A 22,153-nucleotide genomic window follows, 5' to 3' on the forward strand; every position below is an offset into this window, starting at 1 on the left:
TGGGGTTCCAGCATTAAAGTGTACCTCCGCTTGTGATCTCTGGAGAGACGCTCCTACACGCTGGGTGGTACCATTGCCACGGCAGGCCTAGCATTAAACTAACCTTCGGGTAAGTACACACAAGGGCGGCAGCTGCACATGGCTGAAACCTCTCCCCCATGTGGTGGCAAATGGTCACACGATTTTTGCCGCTAATCTTATGGCCACGTGCCACCGTACGGGTGCATCGTTTCGGACGCTTGTGGCTGCCGCCATCATGTGTACTTACCCTTTCCGTATGTGAGAAGGCCGAATTTGGATAATAGTGCTGGACAGCTGCAGGGAATTGAAATTGCTGCTCTCTAACCCTGCATCATTTACTGCACCTGTATATTTCCTGTGACGCTCAACGCTGGAAACCCAAATTGATGGTGGGGTGGGGGAGGCTAGGAGAGCTGGCCCCACATGTGCACGACTCACTCCATTCAAGTCTATGGGCCTTATATTTTCATCAGTGCCATAGACTTGAATAGAGAGAATCGTACACCAGCTCTTCTTGGCCTGTGGCTACCAACAGGAACCGTAGGTCCCACCATCTAAGCCAGATAGTGGGGACCAAGAGGTAAAAGACACCGGTTTAGGTCTTGTTCACATTGGGTTAATATACATAAGTTCATTGCATACGCCAAGAAAATCGCGCGGTATACGTTTTCACATACCAGCCAGACAAATGTATGCCAAAAGGACACTTTACATCCGGTCCATTATACTCCCGCCGCATGCGCTGTACCTACACACTGAAGGCGGTATGAACAGAACCTTAGTTTGCTAGAGGTTTGAAGAAAGTTTCACAGAAGTTAGAAAGAGTCGGCATTAGCAAGATGAACAGATACGACAAAGGAAGACGTCCTCCCGAGCCCGTCGACCTTCTGATCATCTAATGATGTGGTGAGCTGTATCCATAGTATTCCTGCCTCACTTTTTACAGTCCGATCACGTTCTCAGCCCGCGTGGTTTCTTGGTTGTTAAAACCCCTTTTGAAAGTACAAAGGTCAGATGCCAAAACCACATGTTCCCGTGGTAACTTCTGACAATTATTCTTACATTCCTTGCCCCACCGGAAAGTCAAGAACTATTCTCAAACTCAGAATTCACAGTCTCTGCGAACCTTGTAAAGTAGAGCCTGAAGACCACCAAAGTCCTGTGCAGGTCTAGTCATTAACCTTATACTGAAGCGCTGAAACCATAATGAATTGTGTGGAAAACATTACTGATCCTTATGTTAAAGACTATGTAAACCTGAAAGGAATTATATATTTTTTTTTAATAAAAAGGTAAATTATTAAAAATAATTTTTACTTTTTGAGTTACAGCCGCTTTGTATCCTGTATACAGAGCAGCTGTATCTTACGCTGAATCCTGTACCCGTCAGGTCCGCGGGACTGACAGGTTCAGTGTCAGCGGGTCCAGCGGGTCTCTGACACACAGGAACCACCTGAGTTCACATCTAAGTTCATAACTTAGATCTGATCGATTACGGGACCCGCTGACACTGAACCCGTCAGTCCTGTGTACCTGACGGAGTCATGTCTTAGCGAAAGATACAGCTGCTCTGTATATAGCATACAAAGCAGCTGTATCTCGAAAAAAAACAAAAACTTTTTTAATAAAAACTAATCATAAAGTTGCAGCAAACACACTGATCGACCTTTTTATTTAAAAAAATAAGTAAATACCTTTCAAAAGTGCACAAAGCCTCTAATCACATCCCCTTTTGGGACTGTTTGTACCCCTGCTGTCCTCTGTAGGCTCAAAGTGCAGAGGTAGCAGCCTTCTCTAAAAAAAAAGTCTAGTGAAAATTTTCACCATGGAGCCTGCATGGCGGAAATCTGTGTGCCGCTGTATGGTGCCTCCATGTTACATGCGTGTCCTTCAATACTGCACATCCCAATAGTAAAGAAAAGCTGAAGTGTCATATTATACGATTTTGTTTCAGAAATGTCAGGGAAAATTATTTGATAAATGGAACTTGCAGAAATCTACGTGCTTGCTGCCCAAATTGAACAACCCCATTCAGGTAAATGGTACGAACTTTCAGTTGAAGGTGTATGTTCACACGTAGCAGAAATTATGCCGATTTTCTCCGTCCAGATTTGCAGGTGGAAAATCCACAGCGTATTACAGTAGCGGCAAAGTGGATGAGATTTTATCAAATCTCATCCACGCGCTGCGGAAAATTTCCAAGCAAAAATCATAGGCTTCAGAATTCACATGGGATGCAATGTCTTCCCAGGAGGTCGGCTGCACAGAGACCAGACGGAAAAGCAGTGACGCGTCGCCATAGAAGTGCCAGGGGAGGTAATTATGGTCTTTTGACTCATTAATCTCCTTTCCTTCTCTGCAGCAGCTGATCTGAATGAAAATCTGCTACCAAATAAAACTAGATTTGGTGCGGACTTTCGGCCGGGATTCCCTGCGTTATCCTGGTTGGATTTGCGGCAGAATTTTCCGTGTGAACATTCCCTAAAAAGAACTGACCTCATTATTCTTCATTCTGTGAACTGGAAAAAAAAAATTCCTTAGGTAATGGTTGCCACCCTGCTACATCCCAAAAAATGTGAAAGAGGAATGGGTGTGAGGTGGGGGATGGTACACGGATTTCTTTTCAGACAGAACATTTACAAGGGGTTGTGCCTTTTTTTAAAGCCCTTCAAGGATTTGTTTAGCAAACAAAAAGCATCCTCCACTTGGTTCACTTTCGTGATTTTTAATTACCTTCTACTGATAGGAGATCAGTTAAAAAACTGTCCATAGACTTTGAGATCTGTCACCCTCTTGAAGATCATCCATCAAGTCATACTGTTAGCTTAAGGCACTGACTTCTTCAAAGCATTGACCTCAATGGTTGACTACTCAAACTGCTGAGAAATGGTAATGCAATCATAGACTAACCTGCCAGATCGACCAGAAAGCTGACACTCTAGAAAGAAGAGAGACTATATTCTGGTCAGGAGACCCCTGTGTGATCTGCCTGGGGGCGGCTAGTCATTGAATTAATCCTGAAGCTTCTGATTTAAGGGGTTGCCCAGTATGAAGAACCTTGGATCAGATTGTGGGCCACCATAAACGCCTTCTCATCACCACAGGAACCGCAATATAACAAAGCATTACAGGGCGTATACGAGGTATTTATGGTTTTTAATGGAAACTTTAGGTCCTCTAAAGTTGAGCGCTCTTCTGAACACAGAGTTTAGTGTTAGGTAATAGAGGGAGGATCCTGATCGTGGGACACGGTCTATTAGCTCATCTTGCAATATGGCTCTCCGTTTGACGAGAGAAGCTCTCGACGCATACCTCCGACAGAAGGCTGTGACATTTCCCACTGTATAGGAATACAGTTGGAGAAGTCATCCCCAGGGTCCCATTGTAAAAAAAAATTGATACCACGCAGTATACTGTTGTATTAAATGTAATAATTTACTACGCTATTCTATAAAAATTTTTACTGAAGTATACCGCCCGACAAAGGCAAAATGCCACTCTTAAGCTCTGTCGGGTTAATGGAGCCCTATGGATATACTTAGCGTATACGCCAGGAGCTTTTCCCGTAGTACACAATAAAAGCCATTTTACACGGGCCAATTTTTGGGCAATGAGCTTTCATGTGAGCGCTCGTTCCCGATCATTGCCCTGTGCAAATACTCGGTCATCGGCTGATTGTGTCGTTTATGCTCCAAGAAATATTATCGTTGTCAGCAGCATATCTCCCTCTGTAAACGGGAAGATGTGCTGCCAACATGATAGAAATGTATGGGGAAGATGTATTGTCGTAACGATTGCTTATCCCCATACATAGCTCCTTGTGAAAGGAGCAAACGAGTGATGATTGACGAAAATATCTCATTGATCGGAGCTCGTTTACACGGCCCATGTCGGGCCGTGTAAGCAGACACTTGGAATATATCACTATACAGAAGCCCCCCACTCAATACAAGGATATAACATCCTAGTTCCTGCACATTTCCTTCCTTATCTGATGCTTCATTTCTTGTACAATTGTCGCCTGCTTCCTGTAAAACAAGTCTACGTGGAATTGAGAAGAATTGCAGAGCAGAAAGAACTTCCTGTGACCACGGTATATGTACATAACTACATGTATTCAAATGGTGGTCACCCAGATAAGCAACCACACCCTGTAAGCTAAAACGGCATGTAATGTGTATAATATTGTATGAAGTTACTGTAGTTAAATTAGGCTGTAACCAACATAAAGAAAGCAAAATCTACATTAAATTCTCACCTTAACTGTTCACCAATGATGAGTATCTCTCCCATCTGTTCCAACTCGGTGGCTCTCTTCAAAACGGCCATGCTGATTGTATCCATTGCTATCAGAAAAAACATTAGATGAATTAAAAGAGCCATTTTATCAACAATAACATACACATTTTTCGGCTTTAAGAGCAGCAGTGATGATAAGACACCTCCATCATTAAGATGTTGGACCACGAGTAGCGAGCTCCGGCAGCAGGTGAAGACTGGGCTCTAGAGATTCTGCCCTCTGAACCTATTCCTTTGTTACAGGCAAATGACCAACCTCTTACATAGGTCTTCTAAGGTGCACAAACACAGTGAAACATGTCCGTCGTATGGGTATAGCACCAGTGAAGGTCCAGAGGTCCAAGTCTATGGACCTCAAAAGAGGAGCCTCCGAGTAACAGAGGAATATAATTTCCTGCCGTAAACGTGGACAAAAAGATTTGCCCAGATTACACGGACGTACTGATGTTGAGGGTTGGCTCACCTTTTGATCCGTGGCGACTCTGATATCGAGGCCCTTGGCAAACAACTAATTTAGCCAGTGGATGAAGCTGCCGGAAAATGTAGCATAAGGCCAGGGCCACACTGAGACTTTTTGGAGTGCTCCTGATTGATTTTTACTATTGAGTGACAGCTGCAGTCCACAAGATCGCATGCAACCCAATGCATTAATTAGGACTGCAGCTGTAGCTCAATAGTTAGAATATGTGTAGTGCTACTGATTGATTTGAACTATTGATATACAGCTGCAGTCCAAATGAATGAATTGAGTTGCATGCAATCTTGTGGACTGCAGCTGTCACTCAATAGTAAAAATCAATCAGTAGCGCTTCACAAATTCTAAGTGTAGTCCGAGTCTTACACGGCAGCCATTCAGTTCACCAAAGAGACACACTCTTTGTTAGTGGCCCTCCGCTCTGCTCATGTAAGGGAGGATGTAAGCGGGAGACTCCTCTCTCTGATGTCCACATGCCCCTATAGGACATACGGACAGGAGTTGTCCTGATTGGACAACCGTTTTATTATAGGGAATCAACACAGAATATTGATTAACAAAAAAGAAGAGCCACAGCCCCTCCCCTGCCGTACCCGACAAAGCACTGCTCGTGTTTATGTGGTCGTGTTTGGTAGTGTAGCTCGGCCTCATTCACATAAATAGGTCTAAGCATCACTAGCCAGCATAATCCCCCACAGTAACGGGCCGGTGGGCTCCTTTCAGCTGATCACGGGGGTACTGTGGATAGGTCATCAATTCTACATCCTGAATAACATTTTTAATTCATTATCAGAATATATGGACCAAAAAAACATGCATGCAAAAATATTTTACTGTGACCACGATGAAGAAATCTCCACGGAAAATATTTCTAATAATAGCAAAAAGCTGCAAGACTAAATTATTTACTTTTCCTCACATAGAAGATTTTGGTCAAATGGTTTAAACATTTGTTAAATCAGTAAATGTACTCCGCACTAATTTATTAGTTTAAGGAGTGGAATCTCACTCTGACCCCAAGCTATACAGAGCGCCGTTCATCCATCAGTGTCATAAGCATCCCTGGGGGAACTTGACCTCTCGGTTCCACTCTGCACAGGCATATCTGTATTTTCATACGGGATATAGCAACTTCCGCATTGCTGCTATAGTCCTTATGAAGGTATGGACTTACCTGTGCAGGACCCTTCCTTGGGAGCCTAGGCTGGTTATAACCGCCAGGTTGGTGGACATCCCTTTAAAGTGCTAAAATAACAAGAAAAATTTCAAATTGATATGAAAATATATTTTTGTTTTATACAGAAAAAATCTAAAAGTTTTAGAATTTGGTCATAACCTCCTATGGGAACAAAATAGGTAAGACGGGTTGGAAGTATCTCTCAGCCGCTCATATGCCGACCACTCTATAACAAAAACATCAGCGGACTACCCCCTCTCCGCTCAGGACCGTCATCTATGAGCCAAAATGGAGAACCGCTATATAAGAGCGCATCACGGTTGAATACCTGGCCTGTCCGTGCATTGCATGGTCAGCCGTTCATTTGGATTCATGACCAGGCGCTGCTTCCCCCGCAATAACACCAGATCTCTTTGTCAGCTTCTATTAAAAATGGGTTATCTTCAAACACGATTAAGGACCTCATTGGTCTGAAACGCGTAAGCGTGGTCCCGGGATTTTTGTTTTTAAACTTTGTTTTAATATGACCTAATAAACCTTATAACTTTTATATCGAGTGCTGGATATACCTTCATCATACACCTCTATTATCTTCATGAGACACCCCTGTAATGTGGAAATTGCCCTACTGGTGGTTTGCCTTGAAAGAGATATAGGCTGGGTCCACACTGTGAATTTTTAATTTGCGTTGTTTTTTTTTTGTTTTGGTTGATAAACTCCCATGTCTTTTAGTAGAAGTTCATCAGACATTTATAGCATATACAAAAGAATAGCCTTTCATGGGAACCTCCATGGGTGAAATCCATTGTCTACGTCCGGCTTTACACCAGTGTTTACATACAGACACGCTGCCTGGTAAATCATGCATCGGACACCGTTACAGCATTTCTTTCGCATTCTTTTTTTTTTTGTGCAATTTTGTAATTCTAGATACACCGGATAAGCCACATTCCTTCCATCAATAAGTAACCCTCTCATTATACTGACCTGCAGCCTGGAGTGATCTGTCCCTTCTCTAGCCAAGTCAGCACCTTCTGAGGAGTCAGGTCTTTCCGTAGGACACTTCTGAAGGTCTCCAGCTTGTCTGATCTCTGCACAGAAGTAATTAGCAAATGCACAGAATCTCTTTACATGTCCTTGTGCAAACAAAGCTGGTGAGTGTGCTAGTGCTGAACTGTGATGTCAGCTCTGGAGGTTGAACTTTGAGACTGGGTGATCTCTTGTGAGACAGATGTGAAAGTTTCTCCAGTGTCTAATATAAGATCTAAACTCACTCACACACAGTAATGTTTCCTGGCTCAGTTCATCCGACTGGTGATTATACGAGACAGCAGCAGGGTCTTGGCTTGGATGGCATTGACCACCACGGTTGCGGAGCCGGCTTGTGTTTCCACGTGAAGTAACGGGCACAGGTAGACGAGCTTCTCGCAGCCTCTATTGTGCAATGTTCAGGATGCGGCGTGCAAAGCCTTCAATGTATCCAGCCTGGGAAAATAATGCAACACTCAGGATTACATGTGTGCAGTACTGGAACCAGTTCATGAAAGAGACAGAAAGCTACATTGTTAGAGCGCAGGGCTGCCCCTCCTCCACCAGTGAGCCCTTTGCTGGGTTTGGAGACTGCCAGCTGAGGTGGGGGTAGGGCTGGGAGTTTCTCTACGGTAACTGAGATGGTACAAAAAAAAAAAATCACAGCAAGGACAAGTCAGAACTTTCACATTCAGATCAGTCCTGAGGTTTCGTAACTGAACTTTATAAATCCGCTACATTTTAGGCTGTGATGTTTTTTGTTTTTTTTCTGCACTGCAAAATTACATGCGAATAAAAGGGATTGGATGTGATATTATTTGTGTAAAGTCGCAACTTTCTAAAATTTTTTGAAGGTAAAAACATTTTAAAAATGCAATGCAATATCGCATAAAATCCTGATTGCATAATATTTCATAATTATAATAAAACCTTATTGAAAGAAAAAACAAAAAAAAAAAAACACACAGAAAAAAATCGCAAACTTCGTTTTTCCTCCAAAACAGAAAAATGCCAGACTGTGGTGTGAAAAAATGCAACACGCCCTAGATAAAATATTTTGGGAGGTCTCTGCTTTTTGCAGGACTCTCCAGGACATTCCCTGGGAGTAGACAAGCCCGGCCAAAAGGCAGCGTGCCCTTACACATTCACGAGGTGCCAACATATTCCACATTACATACAGACAGAATGTACTCATAGAAGTCCCTGTCCCCGGTACGGCTCATAGTAAGGTTTTCCTATCTCACACACTTAAGACCCAATGTCATAGGAAGTCAATTGTCCTTCGTATGTTTGCAAGGAAACTGGAGAATGGCGAGGAAACGCATATGAACCCAAGGAGCGCGTACATACGCTATGCATTTGATGCCCTGGTCACAGTGAAACCCGGAATCTGAATATGCCAGGCTAGACAAGGAGGCATCATTTTAGCCACATAAATACACAAACACACACACATACACACATTCATTATACAGATGCTTAGGGCACGGTTCAAACGTGGCGGAAATTTTGCGCTGTGAATTTTGCCACAAATTCGCTGCAATTATGTGACCAATCTGCTGCAAAATTTGCACATATGAGTGTTCATTCAGACGTGGCGGATTTTGCAGCGGACTTGCCGAAGGTTTCAGCCTTTGTATTGCAAAGGCTGAGCGTGCTAAGAACAAAAATTCCGTACCGCAAGCTATTTTCACGGACAGTCGTTATCCGCAATGTCTGCACTCAGTTAACTAAAAAGCTATAGAAACCAACGGAAAAAAATCTGCTGTGGATTTCCACTGTGGCCTGTCCGCAGAAGAATTACGCAGCAAATCTATCACGTCTGAATGTGCCCTTCGGGTGCATTTTGATGAGATGATATTGGCCACGCAATAAAAAACGTATTAAAAATCGTGAAACTTGTAAAATAGATGTGTGTTCACCTATAAAACCTGCACAGACAAAAACTGCATCACAAACGTCAGGGAAAACCGCATGCGTTTTTTCGCCGTGACTTTTGGTGCATTTTTACCACAAGTCTCATCTGAAAGTGCCCGTACACACAAATAAAAGACACACAGAAACTCACAAACACACTCAAAAGAACACAGGGGGCATTTAGATGAGACTTTTTTTGGCCACGCGGTAAAGAATGCATTAACAATCGTGGCTAAAAACGTGGTTAAAAACACACAGTTTTGGCACAAATTGCTGCAGCTTGCGATACGTTGCTTTACGTGTGCGGTTTCACAGGAGAAACACATTAATTTTACATATTTCTCCTTAATAAGCCGCACAGGAAAAAACTGTATCAGAAACCACAGCACATCGCGGTAAAAGTGCGTTTTGTTCCTTTTTTTTTTACTTTGTGGCCAAAAACATCTCATCTTAATGCACCCTTACATACACACAAATATATACATATATATATATATATATATATATATATATATATATATATATATACACACACACGCATAAAGATGCAAACACACATCTAAGGCTCTGTTCACATCTGCGTCGCTGCTTTCCATTGTTCTGCTCCATCAGAGGAGCAGAACAAGGGAATACCGGATGCAACGGTCCCATTGCAACTCCGACACCACCGGAACCGATTGACTTTGTCGGCTGTCCATCTGGGTGTCCAGCACAGATGTGAACAGGACCTGATACACAGATACCCACAAACACACACATGCAAACAAACTTACAGGCACACGTACATACACACACATCTAATACACAGATACAAACACACAGGTTCAGATATATACATACACACATATATATATATACACATACAAAGAAACTCAGGCACACTTAAATATATATATATACACTAGAGGCTGATTCTAGCTTTTCTGCTGCCTGAGGCGAAAATTGAAATGGCGCCGCTAGATCTTGTAGGCAATGAACCGCTTAGGGAAAGTGCCAGGGATGGAGGAGGACAGGTGAAAAGTTCATGAAAGGCCCAGGGATCCAGGATTGGTTACAGGGTGGTGCGAGGGGTGTGGTAAAGTTAATAAATGTGAAGGTTCAAGTGCATTTCCCCCTTAGGCCTTATTCCCACCAACGTGTTATACGTCCGTGCTACGCGCGTTGATTTTCACGCGCGCCGCACGGACCTATGTAACTCAATGGGGCCATTCAGACTGTCAGTGAATTTCACGCGGCGTGTGTCCGCTGCGTAAAACTCACAACATGTCCTATACTTGCCTGTGTTTCACGCAGCACGCACCCATTGAAGTCAGTGGGTGCGTGCAAATCGCGCACGGCACACGGAACCACTTCCGGGTGACGCGCGTGAGTCACGCAATAGCTGGTAAAGAAGAGAAGGGAAACATGAAATCCCCTCCTTCTTTACTGTGTCGTCACATAAAAAGGGAATGTCATAATGATGCCGGCTGCGTGAAAATCACACAGCCACGCACCATGTACGCATGTCACACGGACCTTTTGCGCGCGCAAAACGGACACGCACGTGTGAATAAGGACTTAGGCTGACTTCACACAGAGTTTTTTGCAGGAGGAAAATTTTGACCTGCCTGCACCCCGTTTGTCGCGAATTTCGCTGCGTTTTTCGCTCGCGCCCATTGAGTGCTACAGGCAAAAAACGCAGCGAAATACGCTTTCTCTGCCGCCCATTGATATCAATGGGAGGTCAGAGGCGTAAATGCCCGAAGATAGGGCATAACGCTTCTTTTTACCGCGAGCGTTTTTTTTACCACGAGCGGTAAAAAAACGCCTCCACCTCCCATTGAAATCAATGGGAGGCATTTTCAGCCGTTTTTTGGCACGGTTTCCGACGCGGTTTCCGCGTCAAAAACCGTGTAAAAAAACCTCAGTGTGAACAGGGCCTTACCTTCTGCTCCAACAAGAGGATAAAGTCTTCAAGCTGATTCAATTTTATTTATTATTCTAAATATAGTGCGTTAATAATAAAGCTGTGGCCACTTCCACTTCCCAATACAACGTGTCTTGGTTTTATAATTAGAATAAGGAGTTAATGGATCCTGGGCGGTATGATGGTAAGGCTGGGTTCACACACACTATTTACGGACGTAATTCGGGCGTTTTAGCCTCGAATTACGTCCGAAAATACGGCTCCAAAGCGCCGGCAAACATCTGCCCATTCATTTGAATGGGCTTTACGATGTTCTGTGCCGACGGTCATTTTTTTTTACGCCCCGCTGTCAAAAGACGGCGCGTAAAAAAGACGCCCGCGTCAAAGAAGTGCCTGTCACTTCTTGGGACGTAATTGGAGCCGTCTTCCATGGACTCCATAGAAAAACAGCTAAAATTACGTCCGTAATGGACGCAGCGAAAAACGCCTGCACATGCCTTTACGTCTGAAATTCAGGAGCTGTTTTCTCCTGAAAACAGCTCCGTAATTTCAGGCGTATCGGACGTGTACGTGTGAACATACCCTCAGAATGTGAATATCCTTGCAGTCTTGATTGACATCCCCCTCGGTTCTACATTACTCGCAGCCTCATCCAACTCTTGCGGATGCGCCGTTACCTTGTACCCCCCTGGCATGCGCGGTGCAGCGATGAAGCCGGGCAGAGTACACCTCGCTGCGCAGTGTGTGCCCAAGTAGTACAAGGAAATGGCGCAGAAAGTTGGAGGAGACTGGTAGTGATGTAGAACAGCCAGGGGGATGTTAATCAAGCATGGAAAGGTGGGTCTGGAGTCAGGACTGTGTGACTGATCAGGATAGCGGCACGGTCCCATGACCCTTAATAGCGTGCGCCGTTTTAAACGTTGCAAGGGGTTAAAACTACATACTAACCCGATCCAGTTTCCGCGCCATCCTCTCCTGAGCAGGTCTGCTGGAGCTGAACGACGCAAGCGGCATGATGACATCATCGCGCCGCCTGAGTGGTTGAAAAGCACTGAATGGCGTGGCAAAGAACTGGGACGCAGATACAATTAAATTGATCACTAGCGCTGCCATTCAAAGCCTTTCAATGCACAAGCGGCGCAATGACGTCATCGTGCCACCTGCATCCTTGAAAGGCGCTGACTTGCAGGGCAATGCCCTGCCAGCGCTAGTTATCAGTTTAATTGTATCTGCGTCCTATAGACGCAGATACAATTATAGAGCAGGAGGGGGTGGCGGCGGTTTTGTGATTTTGTCACGTTACATAGGATATATAAACAATGATCTAAAGATACATGTATCATGACAACAATGAATCCTCGCCGAACACATTAGCAGCATTTACTGTGAACGGTACAATAATCTGTACGAGCTCATCCAGCGTCAAAAATAATCACGCTTAAGCTGGCCATGCACATTAGACGTATGTCGGCCAAACCCGAAGATTTCGGCGGGACCAGCAGACCTTCTAATGTGTATGGCGGCGTCCTGACTCACCCAAAACGTAAGATGTCGGAGGAGAGACGGGACGGGATTGTTGGATTTCGGCATGCGTGATAATTTATTAGATAAACAGGGCAGAATGAGCGTTGGTCCGTCACCTATCTAAAATGTATGGCCAGCCTTATATATTTTTTTACCACAGACACTGGACTAAAGTCCCCTATTATTATGGATTGTCTGTGGATTTACTGGTAGTTGGTAACCCTATATACAGGAAATCCCACTGATGACCTCTCTGACATTTCCTATTCGTTCAGTGACTTATGACGGTGAAAGGATTAAATAGAAATTCCATCCGTAATTGCACAATAAACAGGATTACTGCCCTTTCCCCTTTGTCAAGGGCCAATGTACTAAAATGTCACAACCTATATAGGTATCATTTTATGACGCCAACAGAGGATGTCACTTTGGTATCGATCTTGGAGAATCAAATTTGATCAGAAAAATAATATTTGGGGAATTTTTTCCTGATTCTGCAGTTATACAGGGATACTGTTGCATCCACGTCAAAAGTAATCTTAAATAGCACTTTGCTGGCATGTCTATAAGCATGAAATAACAATTCTGGAGCATCTTATCTTGGCATTGCTCTGTTCCTCTATAACTATTCTGGGCGTTTCCATTCCTCTTGTTAATAGAGAGTCCCGACACACCCTGACATTCTCCAATCAGTGCTGACATTGCCAGACTGTGTAGAGACACCTTTTATTGACAAAGAGAATGGTAACTTATTTTTGCATATATTTGCAGGAGGAATAACAGAGGAACAGCACAGAGTTCTAAGAAAAAAATCATCCAACATTGTTGTTACAAAGAGGACTGATTTCCTCCTCTTTAAAGAGGAAATCCAGGTAAAAATATTCTTCTCATATGTGATTCACGGCAGAAGTTTAGATCAGGAGTCTGATAGTTCGGGTCACCACTAATTTCCAGGAAGGAAGGTGCTGCACACGCATCTTAATAAAGAAGAGTTTGCCGAAATCTTAGACCTGCAAACGGTATTTGTTCTAGGGGAAAGGACAGCTACCTTGAAACAGCTAATAGGTGAGGGCAGCCTCCCTGGGTCGTCTTAGATCCGATCGTGGCAGCCAATAGCAGCCGCGGTCATGTGATCTTGGGGGAGTTCTCGCGAGAGCGCGGAAACTCTAATCAGAATTTTTCCAAGGAGGTAAGATGGCTAGTCCAAATCTCCGATAACCAAGAGCGAGATAAATAAAGCGTGGAAACATGATCAGTAAAGTTATTCTATGCTTTAATAACATTGACAGGTTAAACAGCGATTAAGATGACGTCTGTCTCATCTGGAATGGTTGATTAGGAAGGAACTGAACGTGGAGTTTAAAACAGTAGTACGTAAGTAAGGATCCATTCGGGAATTCGAGGCATTTGGCCAGGTCAGCAACTTCAAGGTAAACTATACGAAAACTGAAGCACTCAATATTTCCCTATCTCCTGAGGTGCTGGATCTTCTAAGGTCATCCTTTTCCTTTAAATGGCAGTCGAGGTCTATTAAATATTTGGGGGTTCAGTAGCGGATTTTTATCCTCTTAACTATCATCCTTTACTTCAAATCACTCTCAAAAACGTACAATCTTATTATCGAGCACAACTCTCCTGGTTTGGCCGCATAAACGCTATCAAAATGGACATCCTCCCTCGTTTTTTTGTATCTGTTTCAGGCCATTCCAGTACTGATTCCTGGATCGTTTTTTAGGACTCTGGAGAAGGCCTTTCGAAATTTTGTGTGGGGCACTCTGAGGCCGCGCCTCAACCTGAGGACACTGTCCCGTCCGAAATTGAAAGGGGGAGCTGGACTCCCGGATTTGTCAATATATCATCAGGCCGCGGTTCTTGCAAGGGTAGTAGATTGATTTCATAATGGCCCTAATAAACAGTGGGTGGGGATTGAGAAGTCCACAGTCGCTCTCTCCCTTAGATCGTTGCCGTGGATTCTGCCTGATCATCGACCGTCTCTCATGACCTTTCCAATACTTACCCAGCATTTTCTCACTTTGTGGGACAGACTGTTGGTTAGAAGGGGCCTCTCTCATAGACCGGGGCTTCTCAGCCCGCTGTTTGATAACCCAGAATTTCCACCGGTTGTCAATACAAATCATTTTGAGTTGGTCCTCTTCTGTTGGCACAAGACTATGTCAGGTGTAGTCAGATGGGGGGACGGCTTCCTTCCTTGTCGGAGTTGCGTGGGGCCTGCCCGGGAAGGACACTTTCTTGGATGGAGTATGCCCAATTGTCTACCTTCTTGCGTTCGGCTCTACCGGACGGGATGCGTATCGTCACTAATCCTGCCTTTGAGTCGGTGTTGCTTCAAACAGAGCCTCTGGCTCGGGTGATATCTACTCTATATACCTTACTTTGGGAGGCCTGTGTTGACCAGCCTCCTGCATACGTTAGCGCCCGGGAGCGAGAACTTGGAGTATACGTGTCATTAGCAGATTGGGATCGAGTTTTCTTTTTGTCTCACAAAATGACTGTGGCTTGCCATGCACAGGAAAATAATTTTACAATACTGACTAGATGGTACCGTTGCCCACAGATTCTACATAGGATGTACCCTGAGGTGTCGGATTTGTGTTGGCGTTGCGGGAATGAGACCGGAACGATGTTGCACATTTGGTGGTCGTGTCCAGTATTGCAGACTTTCTGGAAAGCTATTTTTGACATCTATGCAATAGTGGAGGGTTCTCCGCTGGTGCCCACTCCTCAGGTGGCTCTGTTATCCCTGATTCCTGGCCCTTTGCCGGGCATAAAGAAGGGCCTACTACGGCACTTCTTGACTGCGGCCCGAACAGTTATTCCTAGACATTGGAAATCTACTTCCATTGGTGTGATGGGTGGTGGAGATGGATCTTTTGTGTCGAATGGAATCTCTTGTAGCGGAAGACAGTGATCACTTTGGTAGAGTTCTTTCTCTGTGGAGTGCATGGTCGTCCTTCAAATGTGGTCCACACTTTGCTGATTGGCTAAGCTGAACCCTCCCATAGTTGGGGTCTGTCATACGCGGCCTGTTACTATAGTGGTTTCCGTCTGGGGGGGGCCTTTTCTTCCTCCTAGGTCCACCCCTTCTTCTGTCCCCCTTTGGGGGTTACGATACAGGGAGTCTTCTCCTTGTTGTTCCTACCCTTTAATTCTTTGCTTCTTCCCTTCGTCTCCTGTCCTTCCTTCCTTCCTTCCTTCTCTTTTCCTTTTTCTTTTCTTTTCTGATGATTGGGGAGTTGTCACAAACTATACACAGTGTTCCTGGTTCTAAATTTACGATGTGACGATTCTGGGTCTGTTGCTTACATATCATATGTTATGTGAATTTATTTGATACTGTCTGTAGGAAATATGCCTAAGCATACCAATGTCTTTCCTATGAGTAATGCCGTTAGTACTGATATGTATGTTTTCAGAGCTGTTTATTTGGCTTGTTTTCTTTAGTGTATAAAAAAATTCTACAATAAAAGATTATGAAAAAAAAGTGCGTATGAATTACGGACCCACTCATTTCCATGGGCCCATACACATGATAGGGGTTTACACGGGCCGTGTGGGGGCCACAACGCAAAAACTCAGGACAAGTCATTTTACGGTTCGCAATTGTGATCCTGCACCATTGAAATGAATGCACATCTTTTGTGTGCATGGTCAGTGATTACGGACGGCCCGTATGACACTCCGCGGCCATCCGTGTACGTTCTCATGGGCTGCGCACACGGCTACGTCTGTCTGTATGAGGCCTTAGTCTGGGAATGAAGCCTTGTGGATGGCTCCCTTGTCTCTGGTTTCTTTGCCCTAGAATATAGAGACAGAGACATTAAGAAGGCTGCTAACACAGGACAACCTTAACAAGCCTGTAACAAATACTATTTGCATGTCATCGAGTCCAGCAAACTCTTCTTTGTTTTTCGGGGAGACAACCACCTAGCACCAGCTAATGGGTAGAGTAGCACAAACCTGGTGGTAGCTCCGAGAAATTCAAGACGTTGTGTTTCGGAAGGACGCCAATAGAACTTGAAGAAGGTTTTGCTAGAGAACTATCTAGCTGCTCTGAGTATCGTGTAACACCCCTTTGGGCCGACCTCTGTAGGCAGGGTTTAGTGTAGTTCTCACCTCACTATGGCACAGTGCCTCCACCCGAATTTTGCTAGGAGCTTTATAGTAAAACAGGAGGGTCTTCCTCTTCTGCCAGGGGTCGACTCGGGAAACCCCCACCTGAGCTCAGTACACACTCACAAGCGGTTATGGTGAAACTACTCAACCGTTTTATTTAGGGAAAGGTAAACAAGGGCGATCTGAATAAGAATGATGCAAATAAAGAAATAAAGCACAAATAACATAACAGTTACAGTTCTGTGTGATTGACCCCTTAGTGGTGGGCATGGACTATATGCCAGGCCTGGCTGGTACAACACTTATCAATATTCCCTGAAATGTTATGGGGATAACAAAGGGTTAATATACTGTCTTCACCGAACATATACAGTATATCAGTGACCCACACAGGATAATGATCACTCACCCACACTTATACTGCTGGTAATAGAAGTCTATGGGGCCGGGTAATACACGGCCATCACCGGATGTGTCCCGAGTAACGTCCGTGTCTTCCGTCGTTCGCGCTCTCTCTCCTCCTCCTCCTCACAGTGCAGAGTTCATGTGAGGAGGGTCTTTTTTTGCTCCCTGTAGGAGTCGGAATCCCCACTACAGGAGAAGTGAGTGACGTCACTGTGTCCATATATGGACAGTGTAGTCACTCACTTGTGAAGCGGAATCCCCGACCCTGTGGCCAGGGATTCGGCTACAGGAGAAGTGATTGACCACACTGTCTATATATGGACACAGTGACGTCACTCACTTCTGAAGCGGAATCCCCGACCCTGTGGCCGGGGATTCCTCTCCAGGAGAAGTCAGTGACTACACTGTCCATATATGGACATTGAAGTCAGTGACTTCTCCTGGAAGGGGGGGGGGGGTGCTTGCAACCTACAAGGGGCTGTGTGGCATTACCTGCAGGGGGCAGGGTGGCATTACCTGCAGGGGGCTGGGTAGCATTACCTGCAGGGGGCTGGGTGGCATTACCTACCAGGGGGCTGGGTGGCATTACCTACCAGGGGGCTGGGTGGCATTACCTACCAGGGGGCTGGGTGGCATTACCTACCAGGGGGCTGGGTGGCATTACCTACCAGGGGGCTGTGTGTGGCAACAAATGTAAATGAAATTCATCCAATTTTAAAACGGACAGGGAAAAAAACGGATGCAAAACGGGTCAAAATTGGCCGTTAAAAACGGCAACACGGCCCGGAACAGAATCGGAACGGATGCAAAAACAGCCGGGAAAAATGGCCCAAAATGTCCGTTTTTATCGGCCGACACTCGGACCCTGTTGTGTGAATAAAGCCTACCTCTACCGCTCTGGCGGCAATGTGGCACCTACAGGGGGACTGTGTGTGGAGCTATCTACAGGGGGCTGTGTGTGGCGCTATCTACAGGGAGGCTGCGTCTGACGCTATCTACAGGGGGGCTGCGTCTGACGCTATCTACAGGGGGGCTGCGTCTGACGCTATCTACAGGGGCCTGCGTGTGGAGCTATCTACATGGGGGGCTGCGTGTGGAGCTATCTACATGGGGGGCTGCGTGTGGAGCTATCTACATGGGGGGCTGCGTCTGACGCTATCTAGAGGGGGGCTGCATCTGATGCTATCTACAGGGGGGCTGCGTGTGGAGCTATCTACATGGGGGGCTGCGTGTGGAGCTATCTACATGGGGGGCTGCGTGTGGAGCTATCTACATGGGGGGCTGCGTGTGGAGCTATCTACATGGGGGCTGCGTGTGGAGCTATCTACATGGGGGGCTGCGTGTGGAGCTATCTACATGGGGGCTGCGTGTGGAGCTATCTACATGGGGGGCTGCGTGTGGAGCTATCTACATGGGGGGCTGCGTGTGGAGCTATCTACATGGGGGGCTGTGTGTGGAGCTATCTACATGGGGGGCTGTGTGTGGAGCTATCTACATGGGGGGCTGTGTGTGGAGCTATCTACATTGGGGGGCTTGGTGTGGAGCTATCTACATGGGGGGCTGTGTGTGGAGCTATCTACATGGGGGGCTGTGTGTGGAGCTATCTACATGGGGGGCTGTGTGTGGAGCTATCTACAGGGGGGGCTGTGTGTGGAGCTATCTACAGGGGGGCTGTGTGTGGAGCTATCTACAGGGGGGCTGTGTGTGTGGAGCTATCTACAGGGGGGCTGGTGGATGATTTTTCCATTGACCGGTAGCAGATTTACACAACTGGAAAAAAAAAAACCCATCATGTAACTCTGCTACCTGTCAATTGAAAAGTCATCAACCACATGGTCTCCCTCTTGACTTTCATTGTTCTCAGCCTTTTGGTTTGTCCTGCAGCTGCTGCCGCCGTGATGAGTAAATGTTATACCCAAGATAGGAAAAGTAACATAAAGACGATATAACCTGACCCATAATATCTGTGATATCCAGACAGTCCAGAGATCCGCAGTGAGAATGTGCGCGCGTTATTTGCAGAAGGATCTGGCTGTGATTTGATGTGTTGATGCGGGATATTGGGCGTGGTTAGGGGGCGTGGCTTAAAATGCACCTCTTTTCCGAATTCAAAAGTTGGGAGGTATGGTTATACTGCCGGTCATAGCCAGCACACGCTTATACCGCCGGTCATAGCCGGCACACGCTTATACCGCCGGGAATAGCCGGCACACGCTTATACCGCCGGTAATAGCCGGCACACCCTTATACCGCCGGTAATAGCCGGCACACCCTTATACCGCCGGTAATAGCCGGCACACGCTTATACCGCCGGTAATAGCCGGCACACGCTTATACCGCCGGTAATACCCGGAACACGCTTATACCGCCGGTAATAGCCGGCACCCGCTTATACCGCCGGTAATAGCCGGCACACGCTTATACCGCCGGTAACAGCCGGCACGCGCTTATACCGCCGGTAATAGCCGGCACGCGCTTATACCGCTGGTAATAGCCGGCACGCGCTTATACCGCTGGTAATAGCTGCCACGCGCTTATACCGCTGGTAATAGCCGCCACGCGCCTATACCGCTGGTAATAGCCGCCACGCGCCTATACTGCCGGTAATAGCCGGCACACGCTTATACCGCCGGTAATAGCCGGCACAAGCTTATACCGCCGGTAATAGCCGGCACACGCTTATACCGCTGGTAATAGCTGCCACACACTTATACCGCTGGTAATAGCCGGCACACACTTAGGGCTTATTCAGATGAACGTGATATATGTCCGTGCAACGCGCGTGATTTTCACACGGATTTTCGCACGGACCTATGTTAGTGTATGGGGCCGTGCAGACAGTCAGTGATTTTTGCGCAGCGTGAGCCCACTGCGTAAAACTTACGACATGTCCGTTCTTTGGGCGTATTTCGCGCATCACGCACCCATTGAAGTCAATGGGTGCGTGAAAATCACGCGTACCCCACGGAAGCGCTTCCGTGGGACGCGCGTGATTCGCGCAACAGCAGTAAAACTATGAATGTAAATCCCACGTGCTTTTCTGTTTACAAACATACAAACGGAGTGTTATAATGATGGCGGCTGCGCGAAAATCACGCAGCCGACCATCATATGATCATGACACACGGAGCTGTTAAGTGCCTTTTGTGCACGCAAAACGCCGCGTTTTTTGCGTGCGCAAAACGCACACGCTCGTGTGAATCCGGCCTTATACTGTACTAATGGCTGCAGTAATGCAATGAACAAAGTCCAAACGTTGGGGCCCTGTTGCCGCGGACGCTGGCACGCTTTTCAGGAACCGTTGGTGCACTTAGATACTGAACTTCCTCTCCAGAACAGTTCTGTCACTAAGTCCTTAATATCCGCACAATCAGTTCCAGCAATGTGTACTCACTACTTCTTGCAGCAGAGATGATATTCCCCCGGGATCCAGCTCGGGGCCGCAGCGTTCAGACGCGTGGACGACAATGGAGTGGCAGGCAAAATCCTCCTGTGCTGCAGAGCAGGGAACCTCCCTGGAATCAGGCTGTTTTGCAGAGGTGATGCTGCTGCAGCATTTCTTCCTCTCATACAGTGATCTGCTGGGCTGTCAGGACTGTCTCTGGGTCTCTGTGCTGTGTGCCCCAGTGCAGGACTCTCTTCTCTCTGCAATGCACTCACAGTCTCCCTATCTCCTCACCATGTGTCTCTCCCAAAGATGGCCACTGTCTCTCCTCCCTGCTCAGTCTTGTCCCACAATCCCCTGCTCAGCCAATCAGTGCTCCCCTCTGCTGCTCCTCTCCTAGGCTGCAGGGGTATAGAGAAGCAAGTGTTGCTGGGACATGTAGTCCACTGCACTTCAGATGAAGAAGTGCTAATGTCTGTTGATGCGAGTCCCTGCTTGGCATTAACTGCAGCATCCTCTATAGACAATGCTTTCTCTGCAGGTGTTACAATCAAAAAAAGGCCAATCCATTTCATCGCAAATAAGATCCAGCCTCTAACTTTATCTGCCGATGCTTTTCGGAACAGAGGTCTGGAAGTGATGAAGAGATTTGTAATCTCCGCTCTGTGAGGGGCAGACAGGGTAAGATACTCCTGAAGGGTATTAACCAAACACAGGAAAGGTTCCCCTAGTTTCTTTACTAGGTCTAGTTCTACTGGTGTCTCATCCAAATGAGAAGTTTTAGTTCTGCCCTTAACCCCTTCCCGACATTTGTCGTAAGTATACGTCATGGAAAGCCAGTGCTTCCCGCAAAATGTCGTATACTTACGACAAACGGGAAAACAGTTACAGAAAAAAATTAGAACGTTTTAAAGTAAAGATGGCTGCTGTTCATAACAGCAGGCCATCTGTACGCGATGCCCAGGGGGGTGTCGCCTCCCCCCCCCCGCATTGGCGATCGCCGCCATTGGCTGGTCAATTCAGACCGGCCAATTGCGGCCGTTTGCGGCTTTAGCCAATTACTGTGCCACAGGGCACAGTGATATCGTGGTGATTGGTGCTGCCTAGGACAGCACCAATCACTACCATTTTCCATGTAAAAAATGGCGGTGTTTCAAACACCCGCCATGGCTGCGATTGGTCGGTCGGTGCAGACCGACCAACCGTAGGGATCGGGGGGATCCCTACGGTTGGTCGGTCTGCACCGACCGACCAATCGCAGCCATGGCGGGTGTTTGAAACACCCTCCACCAGCCCTGCCCACCTCATTCCAGTTAGGAACGGTGAGCAGAGCCGGTGTGACCGTCTGTGAAGCCATGTTACCGAATCTGAGGCCTTCTGTGCTGCGATCCTGCTGTGACGTCTTCATCCGACTGCTTCCTGCAGAAGAGTGAACCGTCATCATCATCATCTGTGCTGCTGCTGATTTTTTTTTTTTTTTAGTATCAGCACTTGGTTTTTTCCTAAACTTCTTATCCCTTTACCCTTTCCCCCCTCCCCCCTTTTTACGTCCTGCGGCCGCTGAGTGCGGATCAGTGACCGCCATCACTGATCCGCATCTGTGGTAATTTTTTTTACGCAGCTTTTTTTTTTTTTTTGTACCCATTGTACACACCATTTTAGTGTATGCATCCTGCGAACGCTGAGCACTGATCAGTGACCGCCATCACTGATCCGCATCTGTGGTAATTTTTTTTACGCAGCTTTTTTTTTTTTTTTTGTACCCATTGTACACACCATTTTAGTGTATGCATCCTGCGAACGCTGAGCACTGATCAGTGACCGCCATCACTGATCCGCATCTGTGGTAATTTATTTGAGCGGGGTTTTTCTTTTTTTGTC

General features: G+C 46.3%; 1 protein-coding gene across 3 annotated transcripts in view; it reads right to left on the bottom strand.

The window, feature by feature from the left end:
- Window positions 1–20,500, bottom strand: part of DEPTOR (DEP domain containing MTOR interacting protein) — a 102,212-nt gene extending 81,712 nt beyond the window's left edge. Inside the window, exons 1-3 of one of the 3 annotated variants that reach the window (XM_075825786.1) lie at window positions 6,960–7,622; window positions 5,970–6,040; window positions 4,280–4,367 (exon numbers count right to left, since the gene is read on the bottom strand). In XM_075825786.1, coding sequence (XP_075681901.1) covers window positions 4,280–4,365 — 86 coding nt within the window. In that variant the 5' untranslated portion in view covers window positions 4,366–4,367; window positions 5,970–6,040; window positions 6,960–7,622. Of the gene's footprint in view, window positions 1–4,279; window positions 4,368–5,969; window positions 6,041–6,959; window positions 7,623–20,281 lie in introns of those variants that run through there. The other 2 variants (XM_075825785.1, XM_075825784.1) reach the window with 2 other exon arrangements.
- Between the last annotated feature and the right edge of the window lie 1,653 nt (window positions 20,501–22,153).

Source organism: Rhinoderma darwinii, chromosome 5, assembly GCF_050947455.1.
Source record: "Rhinoderma darwinii isolate aRhiDar2 chromosome 5, aRhiDar2.hap1, whole genome shotgun sequence".
Lineage (NCBI taxonomy): Eukaryota > Metazoa > Chordata > Amphibia > Anura > Rhinodermatidae > Rhinoderma > Rhinoderma darwinii.